The following is an 18,672-nucleotide window of genomic DNA, read 5'->3' on the forward strand; positions in this document are numbered from 1 at the left end:
CTGACCTGCTTTCCATTTTTCTCAACCAAGGGCTCCACCCTCCTAACATGGCAGACAGGGCCCTCAACCATGTCTGAACCAATTCCCACACTTCTGCTTTCACCCATTGCCTCCCTCCCAGAACCACAGTAGGGTTCCCTTTGTCCTCAGCTTCTACCTCACCAGCCTCTGCATCCAACGGATCACCCTCCGCTATTCCTGCCACCTCCAGCATGATGACATCACCAAATACACCTTCCTCACCACCCCCCATCCCCATCAGCATTCTCGAAGGACCGTTCTCTCAGCGATATCCTGATCCACTCCTCAATCACCTCAACACCTCATTCCCCTCCCATGGCACCTTCCTATGCAAATGCAGAAGATACCTTTACCTCCTCTCTCCTGACCTACCAAGGCCCCAAACACTCTTTCTGGGTGAAGCAGCAGTTTATATGTACATCTTTTAATTCAGTCTACCATATTCGCTCTACATAATGCAGCCTCCTCTATTTTGGGGAGAACAAATGTAGATTGGGTGACCAAATGGCAGGACACCTCTGCTCAGTCCACAAGCATGATCCAGAGCTTCCAATAGTTTGCTATTTTAATTCTCCACCTTGGTCTCACATAGAAATCATTTGCCTATGTCAGCAGCAATACTCTAGTGAAGATCAACACAAGCTCGAAGAACAGCACCTCATATTTTGATTAGGCAGTCTGAAGCCTGCTGGACTCAACATTGAGTTCAATAGCTTGAGACCGTTAACTCTTGTTTTTTATGCTTTTGTTTTCAGACCCAGCTGTTTATTATTCTGCCATTCACATCTTTTTTTTACCAACACCATTACCTTCAAGGCAGCATTTGACTGAGTCAAAGGAGCCCTAGCAAAACGGGAGTCAATGGAAATCAGGGGAAAATTCTCCACCTAGCTGACTGGTTTCACGTTATCATGAAACTGATCGCGCCATATTGTCTGCTCACGCCACTGACCACGCCCATTGTTTCACTGGGCAAAGAAATTAATTATGTTGTGGTCCTTTGAAATCTCTTCCTGTCTCCTGTTCTCTCAGCAGCCAAGGGGTTTTCACACCTTTTTAGAGGATACAATGGACATCCCTAGGGGAATCTTTTGCATTTTAGTGATTTGGTAGTCAGCTCTAGAGGTACAAGTCAGACAGGGTTAGAACTAACACAGCAAGGTGCCAATTTGCAAAGGCTTTTAAACTCAATGTGACGGAACAGAGATATACCTTTAAAACAGTTGTTTTTAAAACCTGTAATATCATAATTACACATTCATGACATGGACTCTAAATAGTTAAAAATCAGTAGAAACTGAGCAAATAAAGGAAAAACCAGTAAAATGTGGAAATGAAAGGTTCCAATAAAACATGTCCGAACTGGTCTTGTATTCCTTAAAATGGAACTCCATTATTACTGGTGCCAGTATTACTGATTTTTACTGGGATTTGAAAATTTTGAACTTTTTTTTCCTTATAATACTGTAGGTATTTCAATAAAAGGCTTTCAGGAGGGAATAACAAAGCAACTTAATCTTAAACAAGTTTTATAAAATGGTAGGTAAATCATACATATATATGTGAGATCTATTTCTTTCATCATCAATAATATGTCATACTTTTACAATAACTTGTTATATCTTACTTCAGTCAGATAGATAGATAGATCTCAGGAGACAATGGAATGCGCCCAGGGTGTGTGTCACTACTGGATTGAAAATCAACTGCTGTGGCTGTAGAGGCTGACATGAATGCCAATCTTCCGCAGCTGATGTTTCCTCCTCCTGCCGGGTTCTCTTTTCTGCTATCTAGTCATTTCTTTTTCCGTGCCCTTCCTGACTGCTTGTCACCATATATTCTAGTCAGCAGCAAATACTTCCATGCATTGCAGTGACTGCAATAATAACTGAGGCACCTCCCTGCTAAGTATTTGCTCACATTGCTCTCACCAGATTGCAGACCCTGGCATCATGCATCTATCCTGAGTCTCAGTGCAGCTTCAGAGCTGGTAGATCGACAGTCAACATGATTTTCTTACTTCTGCAGTTGCGGGTGAAGTGCCGCGAACACTGTAGATCACTCTACATTGCCTTCATAGACTTCATCAAGGCCTTTGACCTTGTTAGCAGAGTGGATTCTTCAAACTGCTGTGGAAAATAGGCAGCCCTCCTGGACACCTGGGCATCATTTCTTCTTTCCATGAGAACATGTACAGTTTCATCATCAACAATGGAGCATCATTGGAGGCTTTGAAGATCAGCAGCAGGGTAAAGTAGTGCTGCTTCCTGGAACCAATATTTTTTTCCATGCTGCTATGATACATTTTCAGTGTCTTAAATAAGGGCGCCTATTTACATACCAGAGTTGATGGCAAGCTATTCAACTTGGTAAGACTGCGCGCAAAGACCAAAGTGTGTAAAGTTCTAGTTCGTGACTTGTTGATTGTTTATGAAACTATGCTTGGATCCCATACTGAAGTTCACTTGCAACAGCTTGTACATTGGTCTTCCTGATGCTGACTGTCAATGCAAACTCCTTGTAGGCCCAGAGAGACAAAGTTCTGGGCCAGGACATAGAGACTCGACTTTCCATCAACATTGACACCTTCACTCTGGAGATTGCATACAGCTTTACACACCTCAGATCAACAATCACCAGCAAGCTGTCCCTCGATGCTGAGGTTAGCACCCAGATTGCCAAAGCCATAGCTGTTATGTCAAAATTGGGGTGAGTGTGGACCAACAGCAAACACAAAGCTGTGTGTGTACCAGACTTGTGTTCTCAGCACCCTACTTTACAGTAGTGAGGCATGGACAACTTATGCCAGTCAAGAAAAGTAACTGAATAGCTTCCACCTCCGCTGGCTCAGACGAATATTGGGCATCTCCTGGTAGGATAGAGTGCCAAATACCAGTATGCAGGGATCCGCGGCATGTTTGCCCTCTTGAGTGAGCAGTGACTCTGTTGGCTGGGTCATGCACGCCGTATGGATGATAGCCGCATTCCCAAAGACATGCTCTATGGTGAGCTTGCTACCAGGATGCGACCATAAGGTCCCCCATGTCTGCGATACAAGTACATCAGCAAACGAGACCTCAAGTTGACTGAGATTGGAGTCAATGCATGGGAAATCCTTGCTGCTGACTGGAGTGCCTGGAGACAAGCAGTTAGGAAGGTCTTTGAAAAAGCAGAGGACAAAAGAAAGAAATGGCAGAAAAGAGAGCCCATCAGAAAGAAAAAGCATCAGTCTACCTCAGGTTAATTCTATTCATCTGTGTCAGCTGTGGAAGGGACAGCCACTCATGCTTTGACCTCTACAGCCACAACAGATGATGTTCAATCCATACATGTGGGTCGGAATCATCCCAGATTTGCACTAAGTGTGGAAGCGGGCGGATAAAAGGATGTTTTACCCACCGGCTGCGGTGGCAGATTTTCACGCAGTATCATCCCAAACCCACTATGTTATTTATGCATTCCTGGGAAACACGCTGTTTCCATGGCGGGCGGGCTCCATTTGCCCATCCACCATCACCTCGCCGCTTCATCACGCCGAATGCCAGATTTAAAGTCCAGCCACGCTCACCATATCTCAGTGCTTCCAGACCACAACTGCTACAGGGAAGACATAGCCCTGCAAGGCAAAAAGACTGCAGCCCCCAGGTTCAGCGACAAATCACTAGAACGCCTTTTGGATGCCTTGGAGTCCCGCCCGGATGGCCTCTACCCCTGCTCTGGCCACCGGATGGGCAGTGGTGTGACCAACCAGGCTTGGGAGGCGGTGGTAGCAGTGGTCAGCGCCATCATCCTTCAAGAGGACAGCCACCCAGTGCCGCAAGAGGATGAATGATCTCTTCCGTTACACCAGGGTAAGTCACTCTTCCCATTACTCTCAGCTCACATACTCACAAACTCATCACACATCCACAGGGATCTCACTCACTGTTGGTTCATGGGACATCACCATTCACTTTCTCACACTCAATGCCATTGTCCTCATCCTGTTCATGGGACCACTCACCACCCACACATGTCAGGCATACTTATCATCTGGACTGGCAGGCATCCTGCTTACGCTTTTCCATTTCTATTCATGCAGGACAAGCTGGCACACAACAACAGGGAGAGGTCACAGACCGGTGGAGGAATGGCTGAAATCAAGGTCCTCATGGACTTTGAAAAAGGAGCCATACAGCTGGCCGGCGACAATCTGGACCGTTCCTGTGCTGACGGTGAGGTCGATGGTGATCTACCAAGTGAGGGTCCAAAAGTATAATGTCCATCAGACAACCGTGCTGTGAGTGATGTGTTCAGTTTCACAGGCCACTGCCATGCACTAAATATCCCTCCTTGCTTCTGCAGGCACATCTAGGAAACAGCTGACAGAGTCCATGACCCTGGGCATCTAATCAAGCTCCGAAGGAACGTCTGAAGAGGAATCTGGAGGCACCCTTCTTGAAGACCCGTCACAGCGCTCACCCACACCCTCCACCAGCGCAGAGGCATACACTTCAATGGGACCTAGCTTGAGAACAGCCTCGGGATCACAAACTGATGAGCACATTGCACTTTCTGATCCACAGCAGGCGGTGTCAGGGACTTCCCAGGTGTCCGGCACTCGGAAGACTGCTGGGGGCCAGAAATTTGCTGAGTCCGAGTCAGATGACGAGCCTCTGGACTCAGTAATGTCACAGTTGCTTGAGCTGCAAAGGCAAGCTCGGACTGGATGTCTGCTGCACTCCTCAGATTGCAAGGCATGATGGGGAGTCTGTCCCCCTTCACTCTGCAGTGATAGTGCCGGCATGCCAATGCACAGAGGTCAACACTGGTAGGATGGCAGCCGCCATGGAGACCTAGGTCCAGGACATTGGTCCTGCACTGCTGCACTGGCTCAACTCCATCATTTATGCCATAGTTGGCCTCCAACAGTGTGTACGCGAGAAGAGTGCCAGTTCCAGCTCACTCCAACTACCCCTTCTCCTCAAGGAGTCAGCCTGGGGCCCTTGGGCACCCATAGGGAGGAGGACCAACAGGTGCACACCCTGGGGCCATCCACCCAGGTGACTCTGGTACTGTGCGGCCAATCCAAATCCCCTCTTCCTCAGCAGCTCCAGCTTCACAGGCTGAGGAGGGTGCCACTGCCACACAGCAGGACCCCGAAAGCAGGCCGGGGGCCTCCAAGTCTCGGCACTCCAGAGGACGCCCGCCAAGGTCATCACAGACAGGGCGTAGTGGTTAGCAGGCTGCCTCCACCTTCGCTGTGGATGGCTGGCAAGCACCAAGACAGGGTTAGGAAAGTTAAGGTCTAGTTGCACAGCCTGGGCACGGGTGTTAATCACTTGTACATACTGTTCACTACTGTCAATAAACTCCCAAGAATATCTCCCTGCCTATGCCTCCTTGTTCTGATGAGCAGTGTTCTTGTCACTCAGATGTGAAACTTTTCCGCACAAGACAAAAGGTGTCTCAGTCCAGGGCATCTTCCCTATGGCCATGCAGCGTTCAGGCCAAAGTGATGGTCCGGCCTCACACTCCCTGGAAACATTACTGATGCCTCCACCTCGACGGTGTTCGTCATGGCTGCCAGAATGTAATGGGCAGGTGCCACAGAGTTCTCTCATTCTCTCGGTGTGCTCTCAGCGCTTTTCAGGAGAGGCTGGCCCCCTCTCTTCAGCATTTGTGACCACTGATGCTGTGCTCCTGAAGGGGACAGGTGCTGAAGGCGGACAAAGGATCAGATGCTTCAAAGGTTTCATGGCTGCATCTCAATGATATGATCCTGATCACAGAGCGTAAGTGAGCTACCCTCGGCCAGACAGGAGTCAGACATTCTCGGAGGCTATGTGAAGATCTATGGAGCGTCCTCACTGCACATCGTCGTCATCCTCCCACGATCGAGCGACTATTAGGGCCTCCACTGCGTCTCCATGACAGGAGCATTCTCACAGAGGGTATTCGCGCTGCCATAAGCCAAACAGGAGTCAAACATTCACAGATGCAATGTGAGGATCTATGGGGTCACCTCGCTACATGTCATCACCATCCTCCACAAATCTAGTAGCTATGAGGGCCTCCCGAGCTCACCTGCCTTGCCTAATCAGTGCGAGTGCCTCACCCCTTCTCACCCTCATCCCTGTCGGCGTCTTCCTCATTGGAGGAGAACTCCAGCTCCTCCATCTCCTCCTCTGCCAGCTCATCTCCCCTTTGCAGCGCCAGGTTATAAAGGGTGCAGCAGATGACAATGATGCATGACGCCCTCTGTGGACTATATTGCAGGGCTCCACCAGACCGGTCCAGGCACTGGAACCTCATCTTCAGCATCCCGATGGTCTGCTCCAAGTTGCGAGCTGCTGCATGATCCTCATTATACCGTCACTCTGCTGCAGTCTGAGGCTGCCGCACGGATGTCGTCAACCACGTCCTCTGCGGGTAGCCCTTGTCCCCGAGGAGCCAACCCTGCAGCTTCTGTGAACCCCGGAAGACGTCAGGGATCTGTGACCGATTGAGAATGTAGGAGTCATGCACACGCCCTGGAAACCGTGCGCACACCTGCAGGATGCGTTTCTGGTAGTTGCACACCAGCTGCACATTCAGCGAGTGGAACCTCTTGCGGTTGATGTAGTTCACTGTGTGTTGTGACAGAGGTCTGAACGCTACGTAAGGGCAGTTGATTGCACCTTGCACCTGTGGTGCTCTTGCATCCTGACTGTCCTGGTCCTGGGTGAAATGCACAAAGTTGTGTGCCCTCGCAAAGATGGCATTCATTACCTCATTTTTTAAATTCATTCATGGGATGCGGGCTGCGCTGGTTGGGCCAGCATTTTTTGCTCATCCGTAATTGCCCTTGAGAAGGTGGTGGTGAGCTGCCTTCTTGAACCGCTGCAGTCCATGGATGCATTTGTGGGTGGAGGTTTGTGAGATCCCACAGAGGTTATCTGTGGGGCCATGAAAGGAGCCACTGGTGTAGAGATTGAGCACCGTGGACACTTTCACGGCCACTGGCAGCGGATGTCCTCCATGTCTCCGTGACGTCAAATCCTGCACTAGCTGGCAGATGTGACCGACCAGTTCACTACACATGCGCAAATCTTCGGCAACACTGGTTCTTGGTCATCTACAGGAATGAAAGGCGGCGTCTATTGATCCTGGGAGTCGCTAGGCTCTTTGGCGGCATGTGTGGGAGCCCCTACCGCCCCTTCTTCCTGAGGTTGCTGCTCTGCCTCTGCACAGCCAGGAGCCTCAGTTGCTCTCTCCTCCGTTGTCTTCATTCTTTGTAGGCCATCAGGCACACAGCTAATTCACCTGGCTCCATGATCCTGATGTACTCCTCCTGCAGGATGAAAGAGAGAGACATGAGATTAGCATGTGTGTACCAATAACCTGTCTTGTTTAAGTGTGAAGGCAGCTTAATGCTTCGCGGAGAGTGCTGGCCACCACTTGGATGGCCAGAGTTTAGTGCGCTGCAAGGCTGCCCGAAACCCAACCTTCCTCCGCCCCTCTCCACCTGACCGATTGGCTGCAGCTTTGCCCACTAAACTGCATGCTGTGCTCTCGCTTAGGTGCAGGCATTCTCCTAACCCGCACTGCAAGGCTCCACTGTTAGCTTGAACCTAGGGGAAACTGGTCCAAACCGGGATGCTGACATTGCAAGGGGCTGTGAGCACCTCCAGCAGTGACTGCTCCATGGCCAGTTTTAGCAAGGAGATTGTATAATGTGCCCAGTCGCCCAACTATTCTGCAGTCCACTAAAATATTCATGACTTTGCAATCTGTGCCAGGTGGGTGAAAAGCTTTGGAGCACTTTGATGCCTCTGCATTGCTTGAGTGGGCAAATAAGCTAGAAGCCTGACTCCAATCATATTAAAGTGGCTGCACCTGAACTGTCTCAGTTGCAGAGGAATGGTCACTTTATACGGGTTTCCCTCGTGTGTGGCCGCTTCCCTCGCCCATCCTACCCCCCCACCAACTCTGAATGCTCATGCGCTATATTCAACTGCAGGGCAGCCCTTGCACACCCCCCAGGTCTTCTCAACTGCAAGGCAGCCCCTGCCCCCTCACCCCACAAGTTGCCTCAATGGCAGGGCTGCCCTTAACGCCCCACCTCCACAGGTCACCTCAACTTCAAGGTAGCCCTTGCCCACCCGCTTCCACAAGTCACCTCAACGGCAGGGCTGCCCTTAACCCCGCCGCTCCCCAGGTCGTCTCAACCACAAGGCAGCCCTTGTCCCCCACCACAAGTCGCCTCAATGGCAATGCTGCCCATAACCCCCGACGCCTCCCAATACCCCTCAAGCTTGAAGTCCAACAGATGACCCTGGCGAGCGCTGCATAATGTTACTGTGTGCTCACCTCCGAGTTCCCCTCAAAGTGCAACCCGCCAAGTGCATGCCTTTTATGTGCTGTTGTGAAACACATCACCGTGCTTTCCTGCCGACATGGACGAACAATCCAGCGGCGGGGACGGGTCCGGCGGGCTGGCCTAATAATGATATGCAGATGTATTACAATGAGGTTCCCGATATCGATGGTGGGAATGCGGCCCGCCATTGATGGGCTGAGCGGACAATCACGAACTGGTTTCATGCCGCTACGAAGCCGATTGCGCCATATTGTCCGCTCATGCCACCAAACACCCCCGACGCCGGCGGGCACAGAAAATCCCGGCCATGTTCTTCGTTGACACTGGAGATGAAATTAAAGATTTGCTCCATATTAAAGGAAATTTGAAGCCACTGCAAATTGACCTAATTTTACATTCAATCATGTCAGATTTTCACAATCCTCTTTTGTTTATAGTGCTTCAGTTGATTGATTATATTTCAGTTGCAACTGAATGTGGAGAGGATATTTCCTCTTGTGGGAGAATCTAGGACTAGGGGTCACTGTTTAAAAGTATGGGGTCGCACATTTAAGACAGGGATGAGGAGGATTTTTTTTCTCTCAGAGGGTCATGAGTCTTTGGAACTCTTTTCCTCAAAAGGCGGTGGAAGCAGAGTCTTTAAATATTTTTAAGGCAGAGCTAGATAGATCCATGATTAACAAGTGGGTGAAAGGTTATCAGGGGCAGGCAGGAATATGGGGTTGAGGTTAAAATCAAATCAGCCATGATCTTATTGAATGATGGAGCAGGCTCCAGGCGTAAAGTGGCCTACTCCTGCTCCTAATTCATATGTTTGTAGATACAATATCAAAACATCCAGTAAGGCTTTCAGTCTAGCAATATTAGGAGAAAGCAAACAACTATTTGAAAGATATTATATTCCATTATCTTCAATGGCTGAGGGTTTAAATATTTATATCCTATTTAATTAGAAGCATATTTTTAAAAAATATATACATATATTCAATAAACTTTGGGCAGAATTTTGCCCTTGGTGGGCGTGCCGGCCCCACCAGCCACCAGCTCGGCAGCGGGCGGACAGCCGACACCCGCCACCGAAATGGGGCCCGCCGCCATTTTGAGTGGTCAGGCCAATTAAGGCCCACCCAGCGGCCTTCCCGACAGAAAGCGCTATGCGCATCCTGTGCAAGGCGGGGGTGGAATCCCCAGCTGTCAAAGTGCGCTCTTTCGTGCATGCACTCGAAAGAGCGCACTGCTACCTGAGACGAAGTGCTGTCTCAGGGAGATTAGTGACAGTCTAAAAAACTGAAAAAATAGAAAAATAAAATTATTATTAACATGCCCCCCTCATGTGACAATGTCACACAAGATGGGACATGTTAATAAAAATGACATAAGCTTTATGACACTTTTTAAAAACGGACATGAAACCTCATCCCGCCAGTGGATGAGGTTTCATGTATTGTCAGGAGCCCGCTGGGGCTCCTGGCCTGCCTGCCAGCCTTAAGGTTGGACAGGCAGGTCTTTAATGATCTTAATTAGCCTGTCAATGGCCTTAATTGGCCATTGACAGGTCGGCGGGTGGACAGCTGATTTCGCTGTCCACCCGCCTTCCAAAAAATTTAAAGGTATCAGGATGACGTCGGGGGTTCTTCCCGACGTCATTCTGCGTCATTTTCCCATCGGTGAGCGGGCCCCGCCCCCAAATCGCCAACGGGAAAATTCTGGCATTTGTCTTTGCAGGCAATGTGTGGAAATTAATGCCCTCCCCCATGGCAGGTTTGGTGACTGGGGTATGTTTAATGAGACGAAAAGGTGGTGTGTGGCAATCCTGCCACCTTCCCACCTCCACCCCAATTAAGGCCATAGTGGGAAGGCCCAAATCATCATACCAGTGAATGCTTGCTTTCCTGGCAGAAGCCACAACATCTTCCATTCCTGCCTACAAAAAGGCCTCAACCCACTGCTGCTGGTATCAACCTGTGTAGGGTTACTGGCAGGCTCCGGGGGATCCCTTGTTCAAAGGCACGCATTGTCTGAATGAGGGATCTAACATTGAGAAAGGGGGGTGGGAGGGTGGGGAGGTTCACTGAGAAGGGGGGGTGGGAGGGTGGGGAGGTTCACTGAGAAACACCCCTTGCCATTGCCATCAACCCCTCTAACCCTCTCCCCGCAACCCCTTTCTTACCATTACTCACCTGTGGCCTGGGCCAATGATGATCCCTAGGCCTTGGAAGGTGTCGTACCAGCAGCAGCCACTGACTCCCCTGGTGGTGCTGCCGTTCAATAGAGCTGTCAGCCAATCAGAGGCTGGCAGCTCTCAGCAGGCATGACTTCTGCCCCTGTGGTCCTTGATCCTAGGGAAAGGCCCCCCGCTGTCCAGTGCAGTGCTTCAGTGGCACTTAATACAGCAGGCCTCTCCTAAAAGAGGCGATGCAAGGCTTTTGTCAACTCTTCAGGTCTCCAAAGCCAACCCAATATATCTTGTACTAAAAGCATAAAATGTTGGAAATACTCAGCAAGACAGGCAGTATCTGTGGAGAAAGTATGTTAACATTTTAAGTTGACCTTTCATCACAACTCATCAACCTGAAACATTAACTCTGTTTCTCTCCCCCCTCCACAGATGCTCCCTGACCTGTTAGGTATTTCCAACACTTTCAGATGTCCAGCAACCACAGTGTTTTGCTTTAGTATTGATGTATCTGCACTAGTCTGTATTGGCGCATTCCTGTAAAGCTTTAAACAGTATCTGGGCTCATCCTGGAAACCAATAGCTGTTGCATCATGTTAGGGGCATCACTATACTTGCTCCTAACATTAGACATTTGTTTAGAAAGATCAGCCTTCTACCAATAAAATTAACAGTTCTGGTGAGCAAATAGCTCTTTTTTGAAATAATTTTTATCTGATATGTTTGTCACAGCATTGCAAGAGGGAAATTAGATAGTTAATTGTCTGGGTGCCAGCCTGACAAGATAAGGATTGTCCTACTCCTTCAGACAATACTTGCTACTTGCTAATAACACTGGCCAATGGAGTTGGGAGGATGGAGAAGCTGCATTCTTTCTCGTAAGAGCAGTTAAAAAATCAGTTTAAAAAAAACCAGACGCCAACGGACTAAATTATTTTGTCTCACTAAGCCAGTGCTCATTAAAAGGAAGTTTATGATTTCTGTTATCAAGTAGGAATACCTCATTACAAAAGCATGTCTGGAATTTCTTTCAAATAATTGCTTCTCGGAGTGGTATAACTCTCTTGTTTCAGAAATGCCATCTTCTCCATGAAGTTTGATGTATACCTGAAAATGGTTCATAATAATAATCGTTATAAAGCAAGATTGTGGCTGTTAGAATAACAATTGTTCTGAAAAACTAGATGTATTTCAGTTATGTCTGTACACTCTTATAGGCTCCTAAACAACTGACAGTCATGTGCTGGGTAATTTGTTGTAGTTTGTTCACAAGGTGCTCATCAATGTTACATGTTATGGCTAAAACTTCAGCAGTATCCCATATACCTGAGTTCACCATACATCACTGCTTCCAAGAGGTACCAGAAACCCTGCACATGAGGAGAGAAGAATTCATTGTTTTCCTTCTAGTCAGAGAGAAACAGGATGAGTGGACATGTGACTTTGATGGGTAGCGAGATTTCCAATGATGCAGGGAGCCATTGACTGCAGCCACATAGCTCTGTGGCCCCACATGTAAAGAGGGAGAGGTACAGGAATCATAAAGGGTTCCACTTCATTAACGTGCAGTTAGTGTGTGACCAGGCCCATCATGCCGCTGAATGCCTACTTTCCTGACAGAAGGCACAACACCTTCAACCTGAGGCAATCAGCTGTTCCTGCCATCTTTGGACCAAAATGAAGAACCAGAGACTGGTTGCTCGGAGACAAGGAATACTTCTACACCTGGCTGATGACTCCCCTCTGATAACCAACCACAGAAGGACAATGGGCCTATAACAGGAGCCATGCTTCCACGAGGAACATCGTAGAGCAGACCATCAAGGAACAGTTCTGCCCCTTGTAGCACTGGGGAGAACACTAAAACACTCACCACAGCATACTCTAAGATTGTGATGGTCTGCTGTATCCTCCACAATCCCACAATATTGAGGACGCAACCATTGGAACCAGGCACACCACAGGAAGAGGAGGAGGAAGAGATAGAGGAGGAAGAGCCAGAATGGAAGCATCTGGATCCCCTTCACTCTCGATGGGCTGTCCATTAGTGCCTACTGAGACTGAGGCTCCTTTAAGTCGCTATCCTTTCACAACCATTGCTCCACAGTTCTGCACATTCCTATTCATCTTTTCCCCTGACCTGGCTGCAGTCCATTTGTGCCTGGTTACTCACCACATGCAGATCCCAACTCTCTACTACCCTCTAAGGTGCACACAGTGCAAGTATCTGAGGAGATGGCGACAAATATCAGATCAAGTGACGGCACTTCTTCCTTTCTGTAGTAGCTCCCACCCTTCCTCATGAGGCTGCACTCACTGGCCAAGTACCAGTTCTTGGGTATCTAAAAGCAGAAAATCAGAAGGGGTTTTGGGGGTAAAGGAAGAGGGTGGAGTGGGTTGGAAAATAAGAGGACATTGGTCACACGATCTGCAGCTTGCCCTTCATGCCAGTTGGCAGGATGCGGGTGAAATGGGATGTTAGGATGGCCATAAGGCAGGAATATATGGTCATCCTGAAGGTTCGCAGTGGCGCCAGATGTAATGTCCTTTGTGATAGCCAGCCCCATGCTGGTTTTTTGGTCTCCTCCAGCAGGCTTAGGTGATGCAGGCATACTTGTTCCTCACTGGTTCTGTTGTGCTCCCTATGGTTAAGGGGGCACTTTGTCCTGCAGGAGAGGTGGGGGGGAATGTCAGTGAGTGTGTTGTACTGTGATTGGGTGATGTGTTGGTCATAGCTGAAGTATGTGGAAGCAGTAAGAGCTGGGTGTGAAGCTGACATCTTTAGTGGGTGAATGTTAGGCCTGAATCTTGAGTGTAAGGGACTGCTGACAGTTGAGTGATGGGGATGTGGTGTACTAAGCAGCATGAGAGGTTTTTGGTGTCGTGGGTAGGAGATGTCATATCAAGAAGCAGTAACTAACCTTGACCACCTGTTTGGGGTTAATGAACTTCTTGCGGCATTGTTTCCAGGTGAGGGTGAGACTGCAGGAAATGAACTCACTGCTCACCTGCTTCTATTCCCTTCTGAGGGCTTCATGGTCCCCCATGGTAATATGGTCTCTCTTCTCCTGTTGACTCCTGGACTAAGGCCTCAAACACAGTCTGAAAGAAACTAGGGGCACTTTTTTTTGGTTGTTGCTCCTTTGGGTATTCTTCTCCTTAGAGCCACTTACACTACAGGCAGTCAGCAGCAGCTTCCTTATAAGTGAGCAGCTCCCCTTTTAAAAATGCAGGCCAGCTGGAACAGATGCTAGCCATACACGCTGTTGGATCCCCTGCTGGATGTCATGTTGAGTGTTCAGTCAGCCAGCAGCAGGGATCGCCCCCAGTTGAATGCTACAATCAGTCAAATGAGGATTGCGTGGTGCCTGCCTCAACGAGCACGGGTTGATCAGAATCACAACCAAAGCATGCCAAAAAAAGCAGCAAACCAATTTCTATCTCTCAAGGCCTCTCATCAAATCATCTCATTGCCTCAAATATTCAATAGCTCTGTCCTCTGCTACCCTGTTCAGAAGCCCTTTTGGCTAGTAATCATTCCTTAAGCCGAACTCTGCTTTTTGACAATGACTCTAATCCTAACTTGTCCTGCAGTTGTAGTTTAACTTTAGACAGAAATATACAAAGAATATAAGAAAGACACAAAATACCTTGGCAGTCGTTCCAGCCCTAGTCCTGAAGCCAGTCTCTACAATGATCTCATACAGATACTGGTCAGTGGGAGCATTGTCTTGCAATACAACAAGTCCAGGTTTAGTCTCAAGGTAAAAATCCATGCGCTTACACAAGATAACCAGCAGAACGTAGAGGGTGAGGGCAAATAGAACAGTGATGCAAGTGGCATAGTTTTCAAAGACACTGTCAAAACAAAAATACAACTATGAATCTCAATAAATCTAATTAGAAAATGAACAAAAACATAGATAATGATGGTCCATGAGCTCACTGCTCTCAGTGATAACACTTAGTGTTCTGGAACTGGCTGGGTCCTTTTGAAGGCTTTTTATCAATTCATCACAAAAGACAAATAAATGACAAAAGGATTCAAACTACCCAAATGTCTTGCTCTTCAATCTTTACACCATGTAGCGCTAAAGAAAACAATAGTTCAAGAGGAGAGAGCATCTGAGAACTGAACAATCCTGACATATTACTTCCCAAGATTGTTAAGAGAAATGGACAACTTGCAGACTGATAAGGGTGCAGATGGTATTCCAGTTCAGTGGGTTTGACCATATATCCTCTTGATGAAAGCAGAGCATGGATACTAAAAATCAAACTTACAGCGGGAAAGGTGATAATAGTAAATATGTTTTGTAAATATTGTTCATTTAGCATTGTGTCTATACTTGCAAGACGGTGTAGCTGGTTATCTTACCTTTGCAAACATAATAATGAATATGTTTATGGTATTATTCTAAATTGAGTAGTCCAATGATATTGAACATTTGAATCAAATTGCAGACTTGACTCCTTAAGTATTTATTATACAAAATGAACAATTTCAACCTCCAATGCCAATATCAAGAAATTCCATGGGTATCGCTGCTTTGAGAAGGGAGCTGAAAGTTTACTTTGGTTTCAATACCATATTCGTTAGCAATAATTTAATGCAGATTATAGGCAGATTCAATTCACAGTATATATAATTATGGAATCAAACATATCACAAAAACACACAAAACAGTACACAACACTTGCTCAAATTGTCTGCAACACCCACCTGATAAAGGTCAACACATCAGTGAATTTGACATTCTTCATCACAAACTGCTGATTTGCAACTGTAAATGTTGTCATATGGTTGCAACTAATTAAAAACACAATAAATAAAAGTTTATATACTAGTCTTCCAAAAGATGAGTGACAGAAAGGACAAAGAATTGCATGAAATCAATAAATATTGAGGACAACGAAGGTGATCATGGTGGATAAGGAGTAGGACATGAACATTATTGCCTGTTATTCTGGACAAACATCAACATGTCACTATATTGTACACTGTTTTGAGACTGAGTATAGAGCACAGGTTCAGTGTTAAATACCTTTAGGCTGTGGTATTCATAGGGTCCCACATATTAATACTTCCTTAAAAATGTGCCTTTTTTAAAAAGAAGTTGATGCACACTGATGCAAAACAAGAAACATTTGATAATTAAATTAAGTGATGCTAACTGTCCTCGCACTGATTCTTTTCTTCTCTCAAGTGGACAAATCAGAAGTGAGGGCATTTGCGGAGCTCATTTCATGCAGATAGAGATGCCTTAACTTTTGGTGCTCCCATTCTTCATTATAACTTGATTGTGAATCAATCAGCATTTACATTTACTGATTTTAAAAAATACCAGCAAGGATCATAGAATTGAAAGGAGTTTAGTATTTTTTAGAAAATAACAAAAAAGAAAATATGATGCAAGGCAAAGCAGCAATCGTTCACACTACTGAGACAATATATACCTGCAGTTTATTTTATGTGAATATGATTCCTGCTGCGGTGAACAACCATCAGACTTCCACTCTCGGATATCATTCCAGTACAGGCAGTGGGTCCACTGGATACTCACGGTATAACTAACATTCTTGGCAAGGTAGTTATTTTTTGGTTTTCTGTTATAGTTGGCATCTAAGAGACCAAAGTAATATGTCCCTACACCTGAAGAGAAGGGTATTTGGACAAAATTATTAAATTCTGCTTGTAACTGTTGACTTTGACTCTTAATTATTTAAGTCATTAAAAAAAAATCAGTGTACCAATTACTTCACTTGGCTTTTCAAAAAATAATACATAATAATGCAACTAAGCCAAAGCACATGGTTCACCAACAAGGGATTCTATTCAGCTGAACCACATCCTTTCTTCTATCACTGATGCAATATTCATAAAAACGCATTGAATGATCCTGCCTATGATGCCTACAATATTCCATACAATAACATAAAGGTATAAAACCTCTGTTTATCTTTCATGTGGACATTGCCAAAGCTGGAGTACACAACAGCTCATGATATTGCTGGTCATTCATGTACAAAGTCAGGTGGTCACTAGAAAATGTAGAATGAGAAGAGTTTATTGGCCACTGAGTCATCTTCCTTCTAACAGCCCTTGAACCTTCTCAAACCCATCTCTTAACCAAGCATCGGTCACCTTCATAATCTCTCACATTTAGCTTTGCAGCTGCTGATCTGAGATGCACCCCAGGATGTTCTTTACATTAAAGATGCAGAATAATGCAAGTTGTTGTAGCTGTACCATAGTTAAAAGTATTAGAAAAATATCAGTAAACATTTGATAATTATATGCAAACATTAGCTAACCCAGTAGTGAAGTCAGTCTGGCCTAACTTATTACTTGTAAGCACTCTACAGCCAGGACATCAGATTGAGAGTCTGAAGCATATTGTTGAATTCATATCAGCATATTTTCTGATGCAAGTAGCTTTGGGTCATGCCCTCTGTTAAATCCTCATCACCAGTTTGTTGGATCCTGTTCACATGCTTGTTGTAAGGGGTGGTCGATTTGGTACTGATGATAGAGTTGAGTAGCAGACACTTCATAGGTAGAAACTCTGTTTATTTACAAAGGTGCTCAGCAGCAACTAAACATGTGCTTACACTTCGAACTCTATCTCTACTCTACTGCTGCTACTAACTATTGACTATAGACTACTAACTATAGAGCCCGTGCTAATCTGCTATTGGATACTAAGATCATGTGATCTTCCATTATAACATTCCTCTTAAAGGTATATTACACATCAAATTACCACACCCTCTTGTCTCTATCGATGATGTCATTTCCTTTGTCTATGAACCTGTGGATGTTTGAAAATATCACTAAGTATTGTGTCAAGCAATTATCATATTTCTGGTGGTGCGATGACACCCCTTTTCTTATTATCTCTCTTCAACAGAATCCTCCTGTATCATAAACCATCAGTAGTTTATAATATCTATACATCAAAAAAAAACTTTGTTTATTCATTGTCACCATATACTTAGTGTGACAGTTGGCATTATCTTGCTTCTTCTTTGGTTTTCTTTGAGCCTCCCTCAGTCCATGTCTCATCTGATTTTTCTCCTTTCTCTTCTGTCTCCTTCAATTGTTGTCAGGACAAGGCTGTCAGGTCTTAGTTTCCGATTTCTGAACTTGGTTCTCTAACTAGACCTAACAACCCTTTTGATTCCTGAATTTTTACTCTTGATCTAACCCACTCATTTGTCTTTCTGTCCATCCAGCTGATTCTGAGCGTCTTCTGCCACATAGAGGTCTAATCACTGCACTTATTTCACCCGGTAATCACTTTGGTCCTTCCCCAAAGTTTTTCACATATACTGACTCTCCCAAGGTAAAATTCCTCCCACGACTATGCCAGTCATGTCTAATTTTCTGGCTTCCTTGGCTCCTTTCCACCTTCCCCTCTAAATTTGGCATTATTAAGCTTAATCTCATCCTGAGACGGCATTTCAATAATAACTCCGCAGGTGTGACACCTGTTGAGGTGTGAGGGGTAGTCCTGTAATGAAAAAGAAATCATGCTAGCTTGGTTGCCAGGAATCATCAGTTAGCTTTTCCATGCATATCTTGAGTGTTTGAACCGTCCTTTCGGCTAGTCCATTTGAGGAAGGGTGGTATGTTGCAGTTTTCACATGAGTGATATCGTTGATGCTGATAAACCGTTGAAACTCAGCACTTGCAAATGCCGTGCCATTATCGGAAACAACTACTTCTGGTAGTCCATGAATGGAAACTCTGACATAGTTCTTCAATTGTAGCACCCAACATTGGTGACTTCGCCTCATATATGTCCAACCATTTTGAATGGGTATTGACAATGAACAGAAACATTAGTCCCAGTAAAGGTGCAACATGGTCAATGTGCAACGGCACCCAGGGTCTACCTGGCCACTCCCATTGGTGTAATGGAGCTGTCACTGGCAACTTTTGCAGTTGCTGACATTGCATACAGTGCTTTACTAAGCTCTCCATTTCACCCTCCATCCCAGGCCACCATAGAGAGCTGCATGTTATGGTCTTCTTTCGGTAAAATTCCTGGATGAGCACTGTGTAATTCAATTAAAAGTGGTTCCCTACCCTTTGGAGGAACTATCACTCATGCACCCTGCAATAGGATGC

At 46.1% G+C, this 18,672-nt stretch overlaps 1 protein-coding gene across 1 annotated transcript in view; it reads right to left on the reverse strand.

The window, feature by feature from the left end:
• The window catches only part of pkd1l1 (polycystin 1 like 1, transient receptor potential channel interacting), a 249,457-nt gene that overhangs the window by 114,390 nt on the left and 116,395 nt on the right, over positions 1–18,672 (reverse strand). The window contains exons 27-30 of the mRNA XM_078534059.1: positions 15,996–16,191; positions 15,262–15,348; positions 14,189–14,396; positions 11,539–11,645 (exon numbers count right to left, since the gene is read on the reverse strand). Of these exons, the coding sequence (XP_078390185.1) occupies positions 11,539–11,645; positions 14,189–14,396; positions 15,262–15,348; positions 15,996–16,191 (598 nt within the window). The remainder of the gene's footprint in view (positions 1–11,538; positions 11,646–14,188; positions 14,397–15,261; positions 15,349–15,995; positions 16,192–18,672) is intronic.

This window comes from Cetorhinus maximus, chromosome 3 (genome assembly GCF_964194155.1).
Source record: "Cetorhinus maximus chromosome 3, sCetMax3.hap1.1, whole genome shotgun sequence".
In the NCBI taxonomy this organism is placed as follows: Eukaryota; Metazoa; Chordata; class Chondrichthyes; order Lamniformes; family Cetorhinidae; genus Cetorhinus; species Cetorhinus maximus.